The sequence below is a fragment of the Myiozetetes cayanensis genome, unplaced genomic scaffold (genome assembly GCF_022539395.1).
Source record: "Myiozetetes cayanensis isolate MyiCay16 unplaced genomic scaffold, myiCay2020 scf21, whole genome shotgun sequence".
Classification (NCBI taxonomy): domain Eukaryota; kingdom Metazoa; phylum Chordata; class Aves; order Passeriformes; family Tyrannidae; genus Myiozetetes; species Myiozetetes cayanensis.
This window is the reverse complement of record NW_026087423.1, coordinates 4,700,102-4,720,959: the sequence shown is the minus strand read 5'-3', so window position 1 is coordinate 4,720,959 and position 20,858 is coordinate 4,700,102. Positions and strand designations below refer to the sequence as shown.

The 20,858-nt window shown below is 47.9% G+C and overlaps 1 protein-coding gene across 1 annotated transcript in view; it reads right to left on the bottom strand.

Moving 5' to 3' along the window:
• BCR (BCR activator of RhoGEF and GTPase) overlaps nucleotides 1-20,858 on the bottom strand; it is a 99,233-nt gene that overhangs the window by 27,930 nt on the left and 50,445 nt on the right. The window contains exons 3-8 of the mRNA XM_050318862.1: nucleotides 14,617-14,721; nucleotides 13,903-14,088; nucleotides 10,182-10,289; nucleotides 8,753-8,813; nucleotides 8,183-8,235; nucleotides 7,702-7,842 (exon numbers count right to left, since the gene is read on the bottom strand). Of these exons, the coding sequence (XP_050174819.1) occupies nucleotides 7,702-7,842; nucleotides 8,183-8,235; nucleotides 8,753-8,813; nucleotides 10,182-10,289; nucleotides 13,903-14,088; nucleotides 14,617-14,721 (654 nt within the window). The remainder of the gene's footprint in view (nucleotides 1-7,701; nucleotides 7,843-8,182; nucleotides 8,236-8,752; nucleotides 8,814-10,181; nucleotides 10,290-13,902; nucleotides 14,089-14,616; nucleotides 14,722-20,858) is intronic.

Below are 20,858 nucleotides of genomic sequence, written 5' to 3'. Positions count from 1 at the left end.
CATCAGGTCATGCCCTGCTCTGTGCTCAGCCCTTCCACTCTGCTGTCAAGATAACAGGACTCTGCACATCTGGAATAGATAACTCCCACTGATTTCCAAACAGGGCCATTCAACTTTGGGCAAGTTTTATTCCCATCAGTACGTGTAACTGTCAGTGTTGCCTCACTTCATGCCCAGTACAAGCAGGAACCATCAGCTTCCCCACACGTGCTAAGGTACACTAAGGAACTTTTCCCTGACCCAAACTATTTCCTTGTTATTCCAGCTAAGGGGATGCTCCCCTCACACCACCAAATGACACGACACACACCCCTCATATGGCCCAGACAGTGCTGTGGCTGCAGACAGGAGAGCTCTGCTGACACTGTCCAGGGCCAGCCAATACCTCTGAGCTGCCTCACCATGAGCCTTCTCCAGCCCCACGTGTGACTCACTCCTGGCCTGCTCCATCCCAGTGATCCCCACACTGGGAACACACACACAAAACTGTTTCCACGAGGCTCCACATGCTCAGCACTGCTGCACCAGGAGAGCAGCTCCCCTGAGCCAGGTCAGGACACCCACCCCAGAGCTGATGCCTCAGTTTCTCAGGTGATGCCCCCAGGTCCTGTTCCCTGCGTGACTTAACAAACCCTGCACACGCTGCCTGCTGAGGGCGTGGGAGTGCAAACCCCCCACGCTGCCTCTCCTTCCGCCTACGGTTCTTCCCATCTTGGCTCTCCAAAGTGGAAACAAACCACATCAGTGCTGAGCCCAGCAGGCACCACGGCAGGGAACTCCTGGCAAAGAAATGCCCTTGCAGACACCAGTCTTGTTTGCACAGCCTGTCCCACAGCACCCCAGACTTCCTGACCCGCACTGGGGCCTGCATTTTCCTGCCTGCAGCTGCACCACAGCGACCTGTTAAAGCACCCAGAGCAGTGTCAGAGCTCATCTGGGTGCTGCCTTCCATGACAAAGGTCCTGGAAATCCGTGACCAGCAGCAAAAGCTGCACCTTTCCCATCGCTGCAGGAAGCAAGGCTGCTCCCCAGCACACTGTTGCACACTCTCTGGGCAGGACTCTGTGGAGATCTGGCATCCAGCAGCGGTTCAGGCTCAGAAGGGCCTGTACATATGTTAGTGTTTATTTTTAGGTGGGTGGGATCCTCCTGGTTCCTCCTCAGTGGTTTTGGGGTGAATGCCTGCCTGCATTAATGCCTCTGCTGCTGATGGCACTTGTGCATGCCTTCCCCTCCTGCATGGTGAACAAACCCCAGGTAGGAAACTAGAAACACTGAGCTCTAGAATAAATAAACAGGAGGAGGTATGTTGTCAGCAGCAAGAGCACTCCTGAGCTGCAAAGAATTTCACTTGGGAGCAATAATAAGCAGGGAAAGATATTTTCTGAGCAAGCCAAAACCCCGATTTCAGGTTTCTAGATCTGATGCATATTAATTACTCTGCAAATCAGCTCAGCTCCTCTGGGGCAATGAGAATAACTGCTCACTGCCAGCTCAACCTCTGCTCATTGTTCGTAGGTGTAAAGATGTTCTCACAGCTCACTCATCTCTGCTCCCCAGCAGGATGCAGCACTGTCCTTTCCCTGCCTGGCAGGGACATGGCACAGTCTGACCTGGCCTTCTGCCCACCTCTGCCAGGCACTGGCAGTGTGTGAGGGGAGCCAAGAGCCCAGCCCAGCACCCTGCCAAGGGCACATTGCCCCAAAACCCGAGCAGACAGATCAGCCATTTAAGGCCATAACAGGGGTGTGACTCACCAACATGCACAGTTCCCACCCGTGCTGAGGTGGCCTCAGTCACACTGGGTTTATTTGGGTTTGCACTCCTGGCTACCAAGCACCCCAGTGACACAGAGACAGTGCAACCATGAGGCAGCAAAAAGTCCCACAGAGGGAGCTGGGTGGGAAGACAACAAGGTTGTATTTCCTAAGCTTGGCTGGAACAGAAGGAAAGAGATGAAAGGGAAATATTCCAGTCATCCACTCAGAGGAAAACACTGAGCCTCCCAGACTTTTCACTCTTCATATCTTACTCATGAGCTAGTTGGGAAGGTCTCCCTCCAAAAAGCAGCAGGGCTAAATGCCATAAGAGCAACCAAGCATCTGGGAAGGAGAGTACAGGAGAAAACATGTGGACCAAGTCAGGAAATCTCTCCTCACTACCAGGTTCTCTCAGAAAAGAGGACTTTTGTTACAGCTGGGCACAACAGGCATGTCCCAGGCTGCTCAGCATCCATGGAGCCGAGGAGGGGCACTTCCAGCGAAGGGGCACATCCTCTGTTGCACATTAGTCATCTTGCCGGGAGGTTCAGCAGGTCAGAGGGAAACAATAAAAGGATTTCCCAACTGGCTTACCAGATCCCTGCCAAACCCCACAGCGTGGGAGCAAAGGGCACCTTCCTGGACCTCCTAACATGAGTCAGCCCATCCTCTCCAACCCTGGGGGAGTCAGCAGCCCCCTCAGACAGGACTCCTGCTGGTCGGATGCCTGTGCCACCTCAGCTCCACAGGCCTTCTCCAGCAGTCTGGGAACCAACTTTGGTCAACTCCTCCCACCCAGAGCCACCAACTATTCCTTTGGTGGCCTCCTGTTAAACAGGGCCTCCTGTTAACACAAGGCCTTTTGGCTGAGTGATCCTGCTGTACATGACATACAGTAACCCACGTGGGAAACCATCTCTCTACCTTGTTTCCAGAGTTACTCTGTTTCTTAGAGGTTGCCAAAGGTGATAATGGTTTCCTAAAACACCCTGAAATGACATAAACATCCAAGAAAACCCTAAGCTTAGGGTGAGAGTGGTAGTACAGTGGCAGTGTGACCCCCTCTCTTCCACAGACAACCCCAAGACTGTCAAATGTCCAGCACATGAGCTCAGCTCAGCTATAGAAAGATGTTCCAGGAAGCCTGGGGGGAAAACTCCTGATTTTGTATCATAATGGATTGAATTAGGATCATCTTTGATCTGTCACCTTCAGTGGCTCTTGCAAAGCTCCTGTACTGGTGCAATGTAAGTCCCAAGCCTCCTCTCCGGGCCCTGCTTTTCTCTGCATGTTTTTTCACCTGCTTCTTCTCCCACCCACCTCAGTGCTCTGAACAAAAGAGTACCTCTTTCAGTGCTTGGTTATCCTCTTTGGATTGCCTATTGCTGTCCTCCTCCTCTTACCTCTGTCACTGAGCATCTCCCCCTCCCGTGCTACCAACCTCACGACTACCTGTGTGCTCATCTACTCATCCTACAGTGTTTTTGTGCTGTTTGCATATGATAAATCCTGCTGCTGTCACAGGCTGATTAACTCCAGGAAGTGTGGCCAGCTTGCCTGAGACACATTACAAAAAGTGGAATTTAAAAACCTACTCAACCAGAACCACAGCTGCACAAAAGGCCATCTCTCGTCGCCTGTGTGCCAAGGAAGGAGCTCATCCGATGTGGTGACAGCAGAGCCCTGCAGTGTGTGCGTGGGAGAGAGCCCCAGGAAGGGCTGGGACATGTGTGAGGCAGAGGGAGGAGGGGAAGAGCAGGAGATGGGTATTGGCACATGTCAGTGAGGAAGAGGTGGTTTGGCTTTCTGCAGAGCGTAGGAAGAAGATGATTCCTGGTGTGTGTGTGTGTGTGTGTGTGCATGTGCTGCAAGACCAGCACTGCAGAATAAAGGGATGCTCTGCCCAGGGAGTTAAACTGGCTGCCCTTTGAGCATTTTAATGGCCTCTCTTTCTTCTTCCCGAAGCTCCTGTCACCAGGAGCCCTCTGGCTGCAGCTGTAAGACAGAGTGTGAAGCAGCCAAGATCATTTCTGAGTGCTCCACTGCCAACATCTGCCCCAGGCCTCCAGGGGCAGTGGGCACCTCATGCTGGGCATGGCTGCCTGGGTCCAAGCTGAGCTTCCAGCTTTCCAAAGGCTTCAGTCTGCACTTCTGCTCCCCTGTACATGTCCTTTGTCCTTTCCCTTCTCCCCCACACAGAAGCCTAAGGTAATGATACCCAGTCCCCTGACTGCAGTTTAAAGCCACATTCAGAAACACCACAGAGCAGCTTCTTCTCTCCAGGGAAAAGGAAAAGGTGCACAGTAGCATAAGTTGATCTATGATGGGATCTAGTGGGCTTGATCCAAGAAAAAGCTGCCTGTCAGCTCTCTTGTGCTGATGAAAGCAAACACCAAGCCAGGCAGCAGTGACCCAGAACTCCAAGAGGCTTTGTTTTCAGTCAGCCCCATTCCTCTGTGCCACTGTGGGATCACACAAATACCAGTGGAACACTTCAGGGAGGGTGGGAGTGCACAGCCAGGCAAGGCAGAGTGGCAGCCACCACCACTCAGTTGGTCTGGAAATACCATCTCCCAAATGAACTCTGTAATTTTTTGCAGTTTCATTAATTCCTGCTTTACACAAATGGACTGAATCAGCTGGAAACACAAGCCTTTACTTCTGGCAGGGAAAGATGACCCAAGTGCTACAGTTATTTGCATCTGGGCTTAGCTGAAAAAAACCCACAAGGTGCAGTACATAGAGCTGCTCTGTTAATAAGAGTAGGAAAGGTTATTACTCCCCTCTTTCTGCACATAATAGTGGCACATCCTTCATCCCAAAGCATTTGTTTTCCTTCTTCCCAGGGCACCGTCCCCAGCAGAACCTCAACCACGTTCCCCATTTAGCAGTGAAGCAGGATCAGCAGGGAGCAAGGAGGATGCCCTGCTCCCTGGACTTGAGGGGTGGGTGATTCTCCACCACTCACATTCCCAGTCACAAGCAACAGTGCTACTCAGCCCCTTTCCCTCCATGCCTTTGTTTAGTTATTCAGAGGCTTAGCAAAGTGGATTCCTGCAGATAATCCATAAAAAAGAACAGTAAGAAAGTAAAACTATAAAAGTAGAAAAATGGGAAGGACAAAGCAAGAGAATGTAGCTGATCAAGCTGAATGCAAAGAGACCCAAAAGGTCAGACGAGCCCTCCTGGCTCCCCTGTGTTGCCAGGCTGGGGCTCTCCTGGCTCCTCTGCACCACAGCCCTCAGCAGACCACAAAGCAGGGAAGTGCTGCAGTCAGCAAGGACCAAACTCTCTGTTCACAGGCTCAATCCACCAGTACTGCCATCCCTGCTGGAGCTCTTTCTGTCCCTCTGGTGAAAGGTTTTACTCCCTTTGTTCCCATCTCTTTGCACTACCTGGAATGCTCATTCAGCCCAGAAAATTAAACTGCACCACAGACACCTTCCAGTTCATCTGCATAAGTCCAGAATTAGAACAAAGCCTGCAGAGCCCAGCAGAACCAGGGGGCTGCAGAGATATCTGGCATCACACAGGAAGCCAGCAGGCAGGTCAGACTGAGGCAGTGCTCCCAAAGCAGGGAATCACCTTCTGCAAAAGCAAGGAACACTGTGCTGATGAGCCTGTACTCTCTCCTGACCTGCACTCCCCTCCTTAGCAGCCTGTCACTGGGGAGATTAACAACTGGCTGCCTTCCCCAGTTCAAAGCAATCCTGAAAAGAAGAGCAGGAGCAAGAGGCTGGCAAAGGAGATTTGATTCCTCCCCACAACGCACTCAAAGGGAAAAAATATTCCACATAAAAGGCAAGGACTGGGGAAAAAAGATAACCGAGATCAGCACCTAAGCAATACATGAGGGGAAAAGGCTGTTTTACCCTCCTTCCTTTCCACCAAGGAAATTTCAATGGGAGGAAGACAAATAATGAAAAAAGCCATCAAAGCAAGCTGGTGATTCATTAAAATAAAAAATGCATTATGCATTGAGAGCAGTCAATTAGGAGATGCAATCCACACACTGTCCTGTCACCCCAGGGGAAGCACCAGCAAGGCGAGTGGGAGGAAAGGATAAGTAGAAAAGGAAAGATTTACAGGCATAAACAAAACCCTGCTATGACCCCAAGCTGAGCAGCCTGCAGAGGAAGGAACAGCCATCACTAACCCACACAGAGTAGCTGGGAGCAGATTTGTGTCTCTGGATTACTACAGGAGAGTGAACATACCTACTCTCTAGTCGCAGAGGGGTGTCCACTGGGGCATTACTGCTTTGAAAACAGTGGGATATTGCTGCCAAATGACTAAAGGAAATATTCAGTGTCAGATTCCCAGAGTGGAAGGCAACCTCTGGGAAGCATCAGAACCAAGTCCTTTTCTTCCCTGGGCTCAGTAAAAGCTGTGTGCAGTGAGGGAGAGCACAAAGGGTTCCCAGTCCCCTCCAGCACACCCACAGCCCTCTCCTCTGTCGATGGCCCCTTCTTCCCTCCCCACATCACACCTGGAGTCACTGCAGGCCCAGTGAGAGTGTGAACAGGCCTGCTGAGCCCAATCCTGCTTTCTAAGACCTGACAAATGCACCGCTCCAAAAAGCCATCATCAGGATCATCCTCCTGAGCCTGCCCCTCTGCCTGGGCTCTGGCACCTCATTAGGATTCTGCCTGACACTTTTCAAAGCCTCATCCCTCATTGAGATGCTGACAGACAACCAGAGAACACAAAATGCTCCCTCCCCTGCGAGGGGCATTCTAGCCTGCGATTTCTGCTATGACTCAATCAGCAGCCACTTTAATGAGGCCATCTACTATCACTGAGGCCCTGGTGACTGATGTCTGAGCTTCTACCTCAGCCTCCAATTGCTCAGCCCCTCCTCTTCTTTTCTCAGCTGCAGACTTCCTCGGTTGGCAAAAGGAGACAATGAGCAACACTTGCAGGACAAAGTGCACCAAATTCCCAGTACTGCAGCTTCTAGCAAATCCTTTGTCAGCTGAAAATCAGTTTAACAGCTAAGAGCAAGCATGTTTGGCCGTCAGGATTTGGGAATAAATCATGAAGGTTCACGGTATCTTAACAATCTCCTGTTCAGAGAGATGTTTTTGTACAGGGTAATTTGGGTCACTGTTGATCAGTCGGTGTCTCTGGCATGCTGCCACAAGTCCTCTTACACATTTAGTATCTCAGCTGCACCTCTTTTTGTCCAGTCTCCTACGTCCTTGTCTCTGGCAACACTTCTGACAGTCCTGGCCTTTCCTGGTCAGGAGGGACTGAACCCCTTCCAAATGAAATTATGAGGCAGGTGAATCAAGCCCATCCAGGAATGCAGGACTTCACCAGTGAGTAGCTCTGTGGCCTCCTTGCACAGCATTGCCTGCAGGTAAAGGAACTGCACATCTTAGGGCTTTCTGGGTGCAGTCCAGCTCCCAGCAGGGTTATATTAAATTCTTAGGAGCCAATCACCTCCCCCGGCTTTCCCAACACATTCCACTTTTTTGCTTTCTAGTATATTTACAATATTCTTCTTTAGAAATAAGGATGCAGAAAATTAGTTTTATGGTGAAAATGAAGAATGTGGAAAACAGCTTTTCCTAATCTTTCATGACTTCTGATGTTTCCTCACTTTCTTCTCCTCCTAGGCTTCCCTTTGGTTTCAGTTTGCAGGTAAAATACAAATCCACTTAGTGCACAGCAAAATGCAACATAGCAATTATGTATGACAAATGATTTTAACAATGCTAAGGAGAAAACTCTAATCATACTTTTCCTCTGGGTTTCCAAACTGTTTTCTGAGCAGAAAACAGAGGGAGCTGTACCACATCCTTCAGAGAACAAGGACACTGCATAAACTGTATCTTAGCAACAAACAGATTAACAGCATAACTTCCCGGTCTGCTCTGCAGAAAAGACACAACCAGTATTTAGAAACTGAGAAAACAATGAAAGCTGGAAGACTCACCTCCCCCTTCTTTACAGTCATGGACTGCCGACGAGGAGTGATCTCCTCGTTGATGCTGGAGAGGAAGTTCTGGGAGATGCGCAGAGCATCCTGCAGGAGTGGGTGATCGGGGTGGCTCGCTGGAGTGTGCTTGAGCAAATCCTGACAGCAGGAGCACAAACACAGAACACAGCCATGAGCAGCACTGGAGAGCAGAAGGGTTTGAGTGCCCCTAACTAGAGCTGTAGGACAAGATGCTCCAGCTACTTCTTACTGATTAGAGCAAGGCTTTATCTCCAGGAGATAATAATACTCTGCACTTCTCTGTGACACCACTGGAGAGAGAACAGCATCCTACCTATGGACTCCATCTCCTTACTGGAAAGGGGAGAGGCTCTTAAGTAGCACAAGGGGTTTATTTTTGCAGACCTGCAGCTCCATGGAAAATTTAAAGTTCAAAGAAAACAGGGAAGGGGTCTCAAACTACCCTTCAGATACTTACATGCAAGACAAGTGTGCTGCGAGTCACTCGATCCACGGGCTTGTACAGTAGGGCTGTGAAAGAAAAGCAACAGGAACATAAGGAAGAAGAACCTAAATACAGCTTGTCCAGCATATTGAATGTACAGGCAGAGGTTTATTAACCCATGAGCTACTGGAAACATCCCTTCTCTAAAGTTTAATGTGCTGTACAGCCAATAAAACACAGACACACAGAGAAGATAAGCACCATGGAACTCCATCTCGACCAGGTTCTCCAGAGGCCACCATGGGGCAAAATCCATATAGCAATCAGTGCTGGGGTTGCATTTGTGCTACCACTGGGTAGCAGATGTTCCCTTAAAATCACTGCAGCCCTTTGGTTGGGCTGGTTTTGCCCAAAGGGACTGATGAGGGAGGCACTTCTCCATCCATACACACAGTCTCCTATGAACGAGCTCTGCTACTTCCCAGGTAGAGCCAGCAGGCTCCACAACCTTCCAGCACTCAAAAACACAAAGGGAGAGTGGAGGTTTGGCAACAGCCTCCACACAGTGCTGACAAACCAGTTTCCTCCGTATGGATCACTCACTTTCCAAGGAATTTTTCGTCGTCTGATCTTTAGATTCCTTTGTGCTTCTGGCCTTTAGATTCTAAAAGAAAAAGAAAACCCACGTAGCAGATGGTCAATCACCTTGAAATATCACATGGGAACACAACAGACTATCTGCTCCTCCAGGGGAGGGTCTAAGAGTGAAAGGAGGACTGCCCTATCACAGGTCTAGTCAGTGATGGAAAAGTGTGCTTTACTTGTTGGTAAATCCATCATTGCCACATCACAGGCACCTACACATCTCAAACATTAAGCCATTTTGTTAGGAGCACGTGCCAACAGAGATGCAGCAAAGCAGGGAGCCTCCTACAGGGATGGTGGAGGTTTTAAATCACCTGCAGAAGAAAGACTGTCCATAAGGACACAGCTGCTGTCACAGCACATAAATAAAGTACAGGATCGGGAGTCAGTACCCCCAGGTTATACTCCCTTAGACCTGCACTCAGAACTGGGTTCTTTCATGTCAGCAAAGGAACACTTGTTTGTGGCTCTGCTCTTTGCACAGGGACCACGACGTGCATTTATGTGCTCAGCTCCAAAATCCTCACCAGGACACAAGTGCAGAAGTGTCACCACCATCAATCCGAACACTGGCATGACTTCAGAATTATCCTTCAGAAACAGCAAAACTGAGGATCATGTTTTACCTCTTCATCATAGAAATCCCAGGGGACATGCAGGATAGAAGGTACTCAGGAGATTTCTCAGAGCACTAAACGCCCCTGGGATTATTCAGCTCTGATTATTCATCTGATTGTTTTTAAGAAGACACATATGAAATCTGTGTTTTCTTGGCAACTGAGTTCTTCAAGAAATAATCATCACAATACAAAGAGTCAATAGACCATGCACTGGAGGCAAAGCTGGTGGCCTGGGAAGCACAAAAAGAGTCTTCAAGATGCTTTGACACAGGTCCTCCTCTGAAAGGGAGGAAATCAGAGTAGGCCAAAAATTGCATTACAGAATTACTGTTGACACTTGCCTTTTCAAACAGAGAGCTACCTCTCCATGCCAGTGAAGCTACAATCCCACTGACAGCCACAGTGCAAGCCACTAAGGATGGCTTTTTACACCACAGTCTGCATCATCATTAGCATGACAAACATCTGAGAAACTCACAGCTTCCCCTCTAGAAATGCAGGAAGGTGGCACAGAGCTGAAGAAGCTCAAAGCAATGCCAGCTTTTACCAGATTCCCTGGGTGGGGACCCTACATAGAGGTTGTCTCTGATAACCTCCATCAGCCCAAGGGACAAATGGCTGTAAGAACAGGAGCTGGAGGAGTGAGTCCCTGGGAGCTCAGCACTCCCCCAGCAGTCAGGGCTGCACAGATACTTGGGGAACAGACAGCAGTGACATGGCAGGGGATTAGTCACATCCAGACGTGTGTGTGAATACCGTGACATTACCTCAGAGATTTCAGCAAACTGAGCATTGGCTTGGCAGCATTTCTCTGCTGTCTCCATAGCAACTTCATAGTTATCCACAAAGGCCCGGTACACTCCCAGCTGGCTGGCCTGCAGGAAGCGAAACAAAACGAAATAAATGCTGGGGAAGAAGACGGTTTGGGATGGTCAGCCTTGGTATCCAATGGCCAGGTCATGTGCCTTCACACCAAAGAACTGCAGGGAATGCTAAGCAGGCCCAGAAAGACATCTCTGACCTGTCAGTGTTGTCTAACCAGCACTGGTGCCCCCATGCCCCCGGTTCCATCCATGCTGAACAAGTTTACTTGTGAAGGATGTGAAAGCCTGCTAGAATGACACATCCTTATTACTGACATCTATTTTTCCCTTCTGAGCTGCCAGATTAGTATCTATTAATATTTTAGCTCATTGATGTAACTGGAACTGTTGGCTTTTTGCCACAACATATGAATCAGGAATGATTCAGCCCAACAGCACAAATGTGACCCCAGTAAGCTACTTGTTGGCTTCTGCATGATGCATATACTAAATCAAACGCAGATATTAGCCCATATCTGCATTAATGAGCATTGTTATAAGGGCAGCAGAGTGTTGAAAATATAGAAGAGAGATCCAGAGCACAGTCTGTTTGGAAGGCAGTGACTGTGGCACTGGGTGACAGAAAATGGCAGGAACTGTTCTTCCTCCTGAAGAGGATGGAACAGGCCTCAGAGTGCAGGAATAAATCATTATTATCACAGAATCTTAGCACTGATCCCGCTTGCTGTCTTAGGAATTGCAGACATATTCATGCCAGAGAACAGAAGATCCAGCTTGGGAAATCCCTGGGTAGCTTCCAAGCTTGTCTGGAGTGCAGAGCTGGCTTTGTGCTGCAGAGCTGCACAGGCTGTGTGTAAACACCTCAGCAGCTCCAACACGCCTGCAAGTGCCATCAGCAGAGCCCAGGCTGGACTGCTGAGAAAGGTCCATGAGGACAGGTTTGGTACCAGCAGAGTTGCACTCACCTGGTGACTCTGCACCTTCCCTGACCCTTCAGCTTGAGATGGGGAACAGGCAGAGCAGTTACCTCCTCTCAGCCAGTGCTCCTTCCCTCACAATCACTGTGCTCCCCACTCTCCGTGGAGCTTTGTGCAAGAGACAACGGAACAGAAAGTGCCACTCTCAGGAGAACATTCCCTGCACAGATTTCTTTAGCTGACAGAGGCTGAGAAACAGCAAGGCTATTTCCTAGGTCACGTTTTATTGAAAGACCGGGAACCAATCTCAGCCCTCATAAAATATCACACAATTATGACTGAAGCTGAAGAAAACTGTGCTCACTTATAGCAGGGATGACCCTGGCAGCAGGGAGAGAACGGAATCTGCATTTGCACAGGGGCACAATCCTGTGAAGGAGCTGCTGTCAGAACTACTGATCATTTGCAGGGCTTATGACATTCAGGTTTGGATGATCCCAGTTAACATGGCAGGGCTTTGAAGTTTCTCCATTCCTGGGTGGTTCTTTCATTTCCTGCTACTCCTGAACAGTCTTTCTAAGCTTTCATTTTCCTCCTCTAAATGTGCCCTCACAAAGACATCTTTTTCATTAAAAACTGAGCTTCCAATCAAAGCAATGATGCTCATACACTGCTTTCGCACTGATTGAATTTTTCTGGTTTTCAATTAAGAAGAGCACACTGAAAATTAAACAAGATTTGGTAGAAATAGTTGGTTTTTGGATAAGTTTTTTTCTATTCCTGAAACCAATCAGTGAGGATATTTGCTAAATATTTCTTAATTTCTAAAAACAGCTCTAAACTGTTCCCTTTCTAGTTACAAAAAAAATATGTATAATATATTCCCCCAAAATGAGAAGCATATTTCACTCCCACATGCCTAGCATCTTTTCCTTAGTTTCAGCAGGAAAAGGTGTAATAACAGTCAATTTGACGTTGCAAATAGATCGTACTTTGTGCCTGAACACATGGAATTCTAAAACTCTTTGCATCCGCTATCTGTACCTTCAATCTACTGTGCTGTGTTTTGTGTGATATTAAGAAAATTAATGTCCCCAGGGACATCTGGATAATACCAAGCATTGCAGTGTTTATCATCAGATTGCATGACATGACCACGAGTAAACAGTCTGCTCCCAGAGATTTGATGTACATCCAGTATAGATGCCTTGTAATGCCTGATGTTCTTGCTGTCTCTCTCATCTAGTTGCTTCCCAGTGCCTGCCAAGAATTATTAGCTTTATCTCATCCAGCAAAGAGTTTGCAATTCCCACTGATGCCGTACCAAACCACCCGAAACTGAAGCTGCTCTGCCAGCTCAAAGCTTCCTGCACTATGGCACTTTGCTCCTCTGCTTCCACTGCTAATCCAACAAAATCAACAATTCTGCCACAAATGCAGAAAAATCAGGGGAACGTAAAAGCAGAGTGCCAGAAGGGCTTAACTCCTGCACCTGGGATCACTCAGCACCAAGGAATAGTCCTAAGCAAGTGCCTGAGGAGCTGTGCAGTGAGGAGAGGCTGCTTGACAGTCAGCCCTGCCCAGGAATACACTCGGGTCTTCCTCAATTAGTGCTGTTCCACTGCTGCACTGCACGTCCAGTGCAGTCTGTGAGGCTGCCACTTCCAGCAGCCTTTGCATCTCTGCTTCAGCAACCAGCAGCAGCTGGGTTTGTCTTCTTAAACCAGCTGCTCAAATTGCATACCATGAACTACTCACCAAGGCACCAACTTGACCCCTCCTGGCTAAAACATGTTGGCAGTGAAAAGCAGATTCCCTTATTTTGATCCCGAGCTGCTGGCATGCACAGAAAACATCATCCTCCAGGCCCTGCTCCACAGGGGATGGGGCTGGTGCTGGTCTACACAGCTGCTAACAATTGATTGACCCTGGAAAATACACTCCCCAGCCAATAAACCCCTCACTGGAATGTCACTCCTACCCGGAGAATCAGAGGCACCTCCGGAATGCAGAGATTCTTTTCTTTTCTAAAAAGGAAAAAACAGCTCCTTTAATCCTTTGCTCTCTGCACATGCTAGGGGAGAGGCTAAAGGGGCCAAAGAACTCTCCTAGAATGCAAACAATTTGTCATCTGGCTCAGAAACTCAGCAATTTTAATTCAGCCTCAGGAATATGCTGTATATGTCTTTGTCCTGTTCCGCACTCAGAGAATTTTGTTGAGGTTGCTTGGAGGATTCTCAGCTGCAGGTTGACTACATCAGCATAACAGCAAGGGGAATACAAAGGCCAGGATGGTGGCAGAGAAGCAGAGCCAAAGGTGATGACCAGAAATCAGCACAAGGTAGAGCAAAGCACCACTGAGAGAAGGAATTATGTGAGGGAGTTCAACAGTAATGAGAAACACTTCACTGCCAGTGTTAAAACGTTCACTTTGTAATACTGCCATTCTCCCATCTTCCTCCAAAGCAAAGTCTTTTGATGATGCTGCAGAGACTCTGAAGATCCAGTATTTCTGTGAAACTGTATTTATTTTAGCACCACAGCTTGCTGGAGTCTTTAATTAAAGACAATGAAAGAGCCATTTTGCTGTAGGCCCTTCACTGCAGTGGCAAAGTGAAAAGCCTCTCCTCTAATCCAGCCACGGGCTTTGATCCCCTCAGTCTGTGCACAGTCACCAGAGGGAACCCACCAGCCCCTGTGAGCTGGATCAGAGGTACCAGAAACTCTGCTGATGGCAGCTGACTCACCAGCTTTTGGAAGAGGTCTCCCACACGTTGCTGGTGACTCCACTGCTGCACTCGGGGAAAGAGCCCATCGTAGAACTCTTTGTGGATCTCATAGAGCTCAGGCACTTTGAAGAATATTGTCTCAATCTGCTGACTGGTCAGCACAGGCTGAGAGGTGGTGGCAGCAGCTTTCAAAGGCTTCATGGGCTGAAACAAGGAGAAAGGGAAATCATTATCATGCAAACCATGTACATTCACCCTTCTCACATTGCAACACATCCCTCTATAGATTTATTTTTCATCCTATTAATAAGTGATATTTGCATTCACACAACTCCTGAAAGCTAGACATGAACAAGTTCTCTCATGGGGATCAGCCACCCCAGTAGGTGGATTTTCCCAGGGTATTAATGATGCAATTAAAATCCCTTTGCACTTAATTTCCTTAATCTCTGTCCAACTATACAGCAACGTGTCTAATAATTAGCACAGAACACTTAAAGACAGAGCTCCTGGGTACTACCACATTTGTAACTCCCTAACTCCCTGGTTGTGCCATATCCAAGTCCTTCCTTTAAGCCTCTCTTCCTCTCCTGGAGAAGAGAAGGAACAGGTACCCTTCATACCCAGCAACTTGTAGCCCACGTGTATGTGAAGTTCTGGGAACTCTGGATGGAAGCAGCAGTGAAAATTCAAGTACCAGTGTTTGAATTGGCATCTGGTCCCAGTTCTTACCAGCAGCAGGGCCTCCAGGTGGCTCAGGTAGGTTTCCTCACTGGCTAGGATTCCTGACAGGACCCATTTCCTCATCTCCAGGCCTTTCTCCAGGTCTGGCTCGCTCTACAAAGAAGTTGATAATGAGAAAAAGAAAAAAAAAATATTAAAAAGGGAGGGGGGGGAGAGAAAATAAAAACCCCAAGAATAAAAATGGAGTAAAAGGTATCATTCAGTTGACTGGAGCATACTTGGGATTTTTGTTTACTTTCAGACTAAAAAAATACCAACCAAACAAAAAACCCGCTTTGCTCAGCACCCTATTTCTAGCAATACGGAAACATAAAACATTATAGAAATTTTTGTTTACCAGCAATGGATGTCACTTAGATTATTTACAGCTATCAGCTTTAGTCATCCAACTTCGGTGCCTCGATTAGGTGCCCAGGCCTCTTCACAAAATTCAAAACACAGGACTTAAAAACTCAGAATTTATCCTCCCGAACACATCTCAGGAGCCTTGTTGTGTGCCATTCCCTCCCTCCTCCCACGAGAGCTCTCCAAAGCCGCGTTTCTCGTGCAGAAGGAGCTGCCCCTGCGTCCCCACAGGTGTGCCCGAGCACAGCGCAGCCCAGCCTGCCACGGCTCCCACACGGCTGTTCCTTCTCCCACTCTCTAATAGTCACTACATTATTCTTCAGTGCCAGCTTGCACAACGTCTATTTTTAGTGAGAGGATGGAATAATCAGCACTGCTTGGAACGCACATGCTGGTTTTCTTATTGGGATTCCATGAAGGAGCTCTGAACCAAAACAACTGAAGAAAGAGAGGAAAAAAACCCAAACATAAATACACTCATGGGCAAATGAGGAAGACTAGCATGAAGTGTTAAGAGAAGCAGTCATCCCCTCTGTTGAATTTTAATTAAGTTTCCTCTCAAAACTGCTATCTGAAAAAGTGTTTAACCTGATAAAGTGAAACCGAGTGTTTCCAAAAAAATGTGGCCAGGTAATGAAGGTTATAAATAATGAGAAACATCCCCCTTTCACACGTTCTTATTTCCAGTTCTTTTTATTTCTGTCATTCACAGAAATAGCTCGTTACAATTCCTGCAAGCTTTTTATGTTATTAAATGTCTCTAAGAATAGAGTCAGTAGTTGGCTCTGAAAGGGTATTTTTCAAGGTCTTTGGGTAGGTTGTTTGTGGCTCCATCCTACTCCTCTTAACATCCAGAGGAATCTTCAGCTTTTGATTTCAGCAGTGGGAGGATCAGGAAACACAGCAGGATGCTCCACTCTATTGACTGAACATAAAGCCCTAGAGTTGCCAAAAAAAAAGGCTCCACTTAGTTTAGGGTCCTGTGCTTGAACCCTGCAGATGTACAGATGAGGTTCACGATGGACAGAAGGCATCTGGGCTATAGGTAAAGCTTGCAGGAAAACCATCACATCCTGAGTGTGACTTTGAGCCTACGCACCACCCGAGGAAAGAAACAGATCCTCACGCTCCCAGATATTTCTGGATTCAGTCTCATCAATAACCATCCTGATTCCTGAACGCTTTCATTACATTTCACAAGCTATTTTCTAGCCTAAAAGACTTCCAGCAACTACTTTATAAAGATTTTGTGAGGTGTCAAATACCACCATCACCTCTTCAATAAAAGTGGCAGACAGAAGCGGTTCTAAGGAAACGAATAAAATTTACACGCACGTCAGGTACTGCACGGCAAGGGGAACTTGCCTTTGCATCCCACCCTCTGGTGACGTTCAGTAAGAACCAGGGTGCCCTTTAAAATCTTGAAAGGGCCTCTCAAAGAAGGTAGGATTTGTAATTCAGTGCTCAGAAGATTGCAGAAGAACAGTGACAAACCACACGGTAAAATGAGCTGCAACAGCCTCTGTGCATCTCCAGAGCACCCGAGTGGCTGCCTGCACAGCTCAGACAGAAACATCCAACAACACTCTGACCATTCCTTACGGTTTCTGTGCCAGCAATGCCTGGATGTCCAGCTCATGGACCACTTTTTAAGGCACGGTACACGCACACCTAATCAAGACAGACAGCCCCAAGACGTTAAACAAAGATTGCCTTCATCCAAAGAGGAAGGGATGGAGCAGCGCTGGTGCAAGAAAAACACAATTGCTCTTGGTTTCCAAAGATTTCTTACGACACTTACAAAAGAAAAGTGCAGCTACACAAAGAAGCATTGACGAAAACTAACAGTGCTCCAAAGTCCCCACTGCTGAGGATGAGGTAACTGGTCAATATTGACACAGCACTATAATTATATTTAGCAGGTTCTCTTGGAGGAGGTGAGGATTTAAAAACCAGCTGGGTATGTTTGTAACATCTGTAAAGAGCAGCACACAATGGCAAGTCATTTAAATGATTCAAACTTCCCCATCACCACAGTGGCACAACAGTTTTCCTTACAGCACTGAGAACAGTTTTCCTCTTCACAAAGTAAAAGCTTTAATTTACCAGCCAGTTCTTGCTGGGCTGACAGAGCAGCATTTTGTGCCTGAATGTTAATTTCCTCCCGTTAAAAGAGATGTGCTTTCAGAGACAAACATCTCCCAGGACACACTGGGAGCCTTCCTTCCTGGCCATTACCGCACGGGCACTGTGCAAAGTCCACGGTTTTGTCCCAAACCTTTTTAATAGGAGCATTTTTCCAAGTGTGGTGCTTGCAAAACTCCAGCCTCAGACACAGCCAGCCAGGGCAGGGCCTGCCTGCCCTACTCTGGGTACAGCAGTTGCTGAAGGAACCCTCGGGGGAGTTTATCCAACAATCACATGGCACATTCCAGGATCTCCAATGCAATACCTCAGATTTACATACAGCCTCCTCATATGTGAAAAGATGATCTCCTGCTGCTCCTGCTGTGCCAGGGATCAATACACCACCTCGGTGCTGCTGTGTTTGCTCCCCAGAGCCCGTGCCCTGACAAGGGCTCCTGCTGAGGGAGCCTTTGCTGGCAACGTCAGCTGGGGCTGCACGGAGTGGGATGAACATCTGGAAAACAGCCCCGGTGCTCCTTCAGCCTCAGGGTGCTTTTTAAGTCACACTTGCTATGAAACGTTCTCCAAGACTGAGAAATTCACTGGGAGCTGGTGCCAGTATCAGGCGGAAGAGGAGTAAGTTTATTATTTGGTATTACAACATTCCTCACGTACAGAATTGGGAACAGGCTCACCTGCTTACCCAGAACAAGACAGCAGTGAGCAGGCACAGATCCCGTGGGACTGCCCTTCCACCCTCCCCCTGCAGCACGCCAGGACATGATACACCCCTTGCCAAGGGCATTTCTGCTTTGCCCATATCTAACACAAAAGGGAAACAAAGAACAGCACTGTGACAACAGCTCCCTGCCTGCTCAGCTCCTGCACTCCAGCCAGAAGGGAGTTCAGAGGGAACATCCTGGGCAGAGGTATCAAGCTCCTCACCAGTACAGGGAGACCTGCCAAGGCTGAGGACTCCTTTCCCCACCCTGGCGAGAAGGGAGCAGTCTGAAATCTTTGAGCTGCCTGTGTTAAGGGGAGGAGCTGGTACCACATCTACCAGACCACATTAGCCAGGGGATAATACACCTATTACCACAGTGCAGATGGGATGTTCCCAGCAGGAAGTGGGAGCAGCCTGTATTGGCAAACTCTAACCACTCAGCAGGGAGTGCCAGGTGGTCAGCAGTCCATCCCATGCTTCCTACACAGCTTGGTTAGCTTGTTTTTCACTTGTACAAGTCTGACTAGTATTTCACGTTCTGACCATCCCTGCCTCTTTGACGCCAGTGTCCGTGTCTAGCCTTTCTCCACTGCCCTTCCATCTTTTGGCTTCCTCTCTACCCATGTGTTTCAGAATAAATATTACAAGACTGTACCAGGGCAGCAGCCAGAGCATTCCTGTCTCCCTGCCATGGGAGCTGTGAGGACTCAACACCCAGCCAGATCTGAACAAGCAAGGAAGGAATCATTCCTTATGAACTACATTTAAAAATAAAGAAAACAAAAAGGAGGTGGAAAGCAGGTTAAAGGAAGTGTCACAGGTATCTCATGCCTATACAGTTCTGGTGTTCTCTTCTCAGCTGGGTGGTGCCTTTTGCTATTCCAAAGACTTAAAAACCAGAAGATTGAGTCACAGCCATGGTAAGTGCAATCCTGGGACCTGACCCACGGCCAGTCCGAGCGGTTGGAAGCTCTGGAGAGATCAGAGCACACACACACACTGGCCCCGAGCCACAGCTGCTCTGAATGTGTTTGCAGCCTGTCAGCCCAAGCACTTTAGTTTACTAACCAGGTTGGCATCACATGTTGTGCCCAATTACTGCGAGGCTGACATTCACCAGCTCCAAGGATTAGACAGATTCAGCTCTTCCTGACTCTGTTTAGAACTCAGGGCTTCCTGGGTTTTGTTTAAATTGACAGCAATAATTGTTTTCTTGCAAATGTTAGAAGAGCACAGATTAAGAATCTAGAAACCACAACACGGAAGATTTTGCAAAGAGGTTGCTGCTGGCACAGCTCTGTAAAGAGAATCAGGGATTCAAAGTGGGTGTATAAAAGGCACTTTAACTCTTCCTTTGGTACAGTGTGTTCATACACCGTGCAATGAATGTGCTCAAAGGAGAGGCTTCCCGTAAGGACAGCTCTGAATCTCACACAGAAGCTGAAAGCCTACAAAGGAAGAAAAGCAATTCATTTCAATTTTTAAAGTGTAAATGTATTTGTAAGCTTCTGCTAAAACAGGCTGGAGGTGTGTCATTGTCTTGGTGATATTAAACAGGGCAAATTCTGTAATCAAGCCAATCATGCTCCATGCAGGGAGGGGAAGGAGCAGGGAGAGGAGCCAACATTATTTATAACATCAGTATTGGTGTGCCAGCTCTCCTCAGGAAGGGCTGTACATCCAGGCAGAGCCCTTAAGGAGCAAAGAATCGGAGAATAAAAAGGAAAAACTGCATCTGTTGGGGGTGGTGAGGAGAAAGCCACAGTAAAACAAAACAAACAAACCAACCCAAACAGCGAGAGGAAAAAAGGAGAAGGATTTGGAAACCCTGGAGAGGGAAGGACAAGCTGGTAACAGCAGTACCAAGCAGAGCAGTAACCCTGTTTATTGCTGTAGCTTCAGAGGTCAACTTCTCTGGATCCCCTTGGGACCAAGCTAGGAGCAAAACCCACAACCTGCTCTGCCACAGCCCTGCTCTCTGCTGAGCTGGCAGACAGCAAGGACAAAAGGATTTGATCTGAGGAAAGGCAATGGCTGCCAATGCTGCACCAACCACGGACTGCACAGCAGAAAAGGGAAGAGAAATTCTACCTGGAAATCTCTGAAGCAGCAGCCAATTTCTCCTCCAAACAGAGCAGACAGTAGGAAGGTGGTCGCTCAGCTTTAGCACTCCTGCCTCCCTTGGTGTGATATGGGCAAGAATTGGACAGATCTGTTTTGGCAAAAACTCATCTGCACTGAAAAGTGACTCCTCTCCTGAGGGTGGGACGAGTTTTGCCTTTGCACTGCCTGTCCTGCACCGGCACCCACCTCCACATCTCTGAGCCTGGCTTTGCTGCTGAGCAGATCTCGAAAGACCTTGCTTATTTCTACTCTCCTCATGGCTGCAATCTCTCCCCATATGAGTAGCAGCAGTAGGATCACAATGAATTAAGCTTCCCATCCTCTTCAGCCTCCAGGCTGCAAGCTACCCACTCCGAAACTCTTGGCCATCACTCTTCTCTACTGAAAGGTGTCAGTCACCAACACTTTCCTGCGTCCTAAGAATACCTTAGCAAGCTCTCCCTCTGTCCTCCTCTAACTCTGTTCAGGTATCTTCTCCACCTTTCACCCTGGCTGTAGGGAAAGACACACACATTCTCCCTCTTTCTGGGATTGAAGTATCACTACCTTTTACCAACACTGTCTGACACCTTCTGAAGCTCCTGGCACTGTCCTATTTGGCAAACATTTGGGCTGACATTTTCTGAGAGAGGTTTCCAGAAATTTTGGGAAGTTCAATCCCAAAAGTTCAACTGTTACAGAAAGGAATGTTTGGGAAAATTAAACCACTTCTCAAGTTAAATAAACAAACAACTTAAGCATCAGTGGAACCTATTTCTCCTTTTCCCTCTCTCCCTGCAGGTTTGCTTCAGAGCAGCAGGCAAAGTTTGGCAAAAGCTTTATGCCAGGACACACACAAACAGCCCAGCACGAGACCCTGGAAGAGCCAGAAGAAGGGGACAACTCCTCTTGCTCAATGCAAATGTTTGTT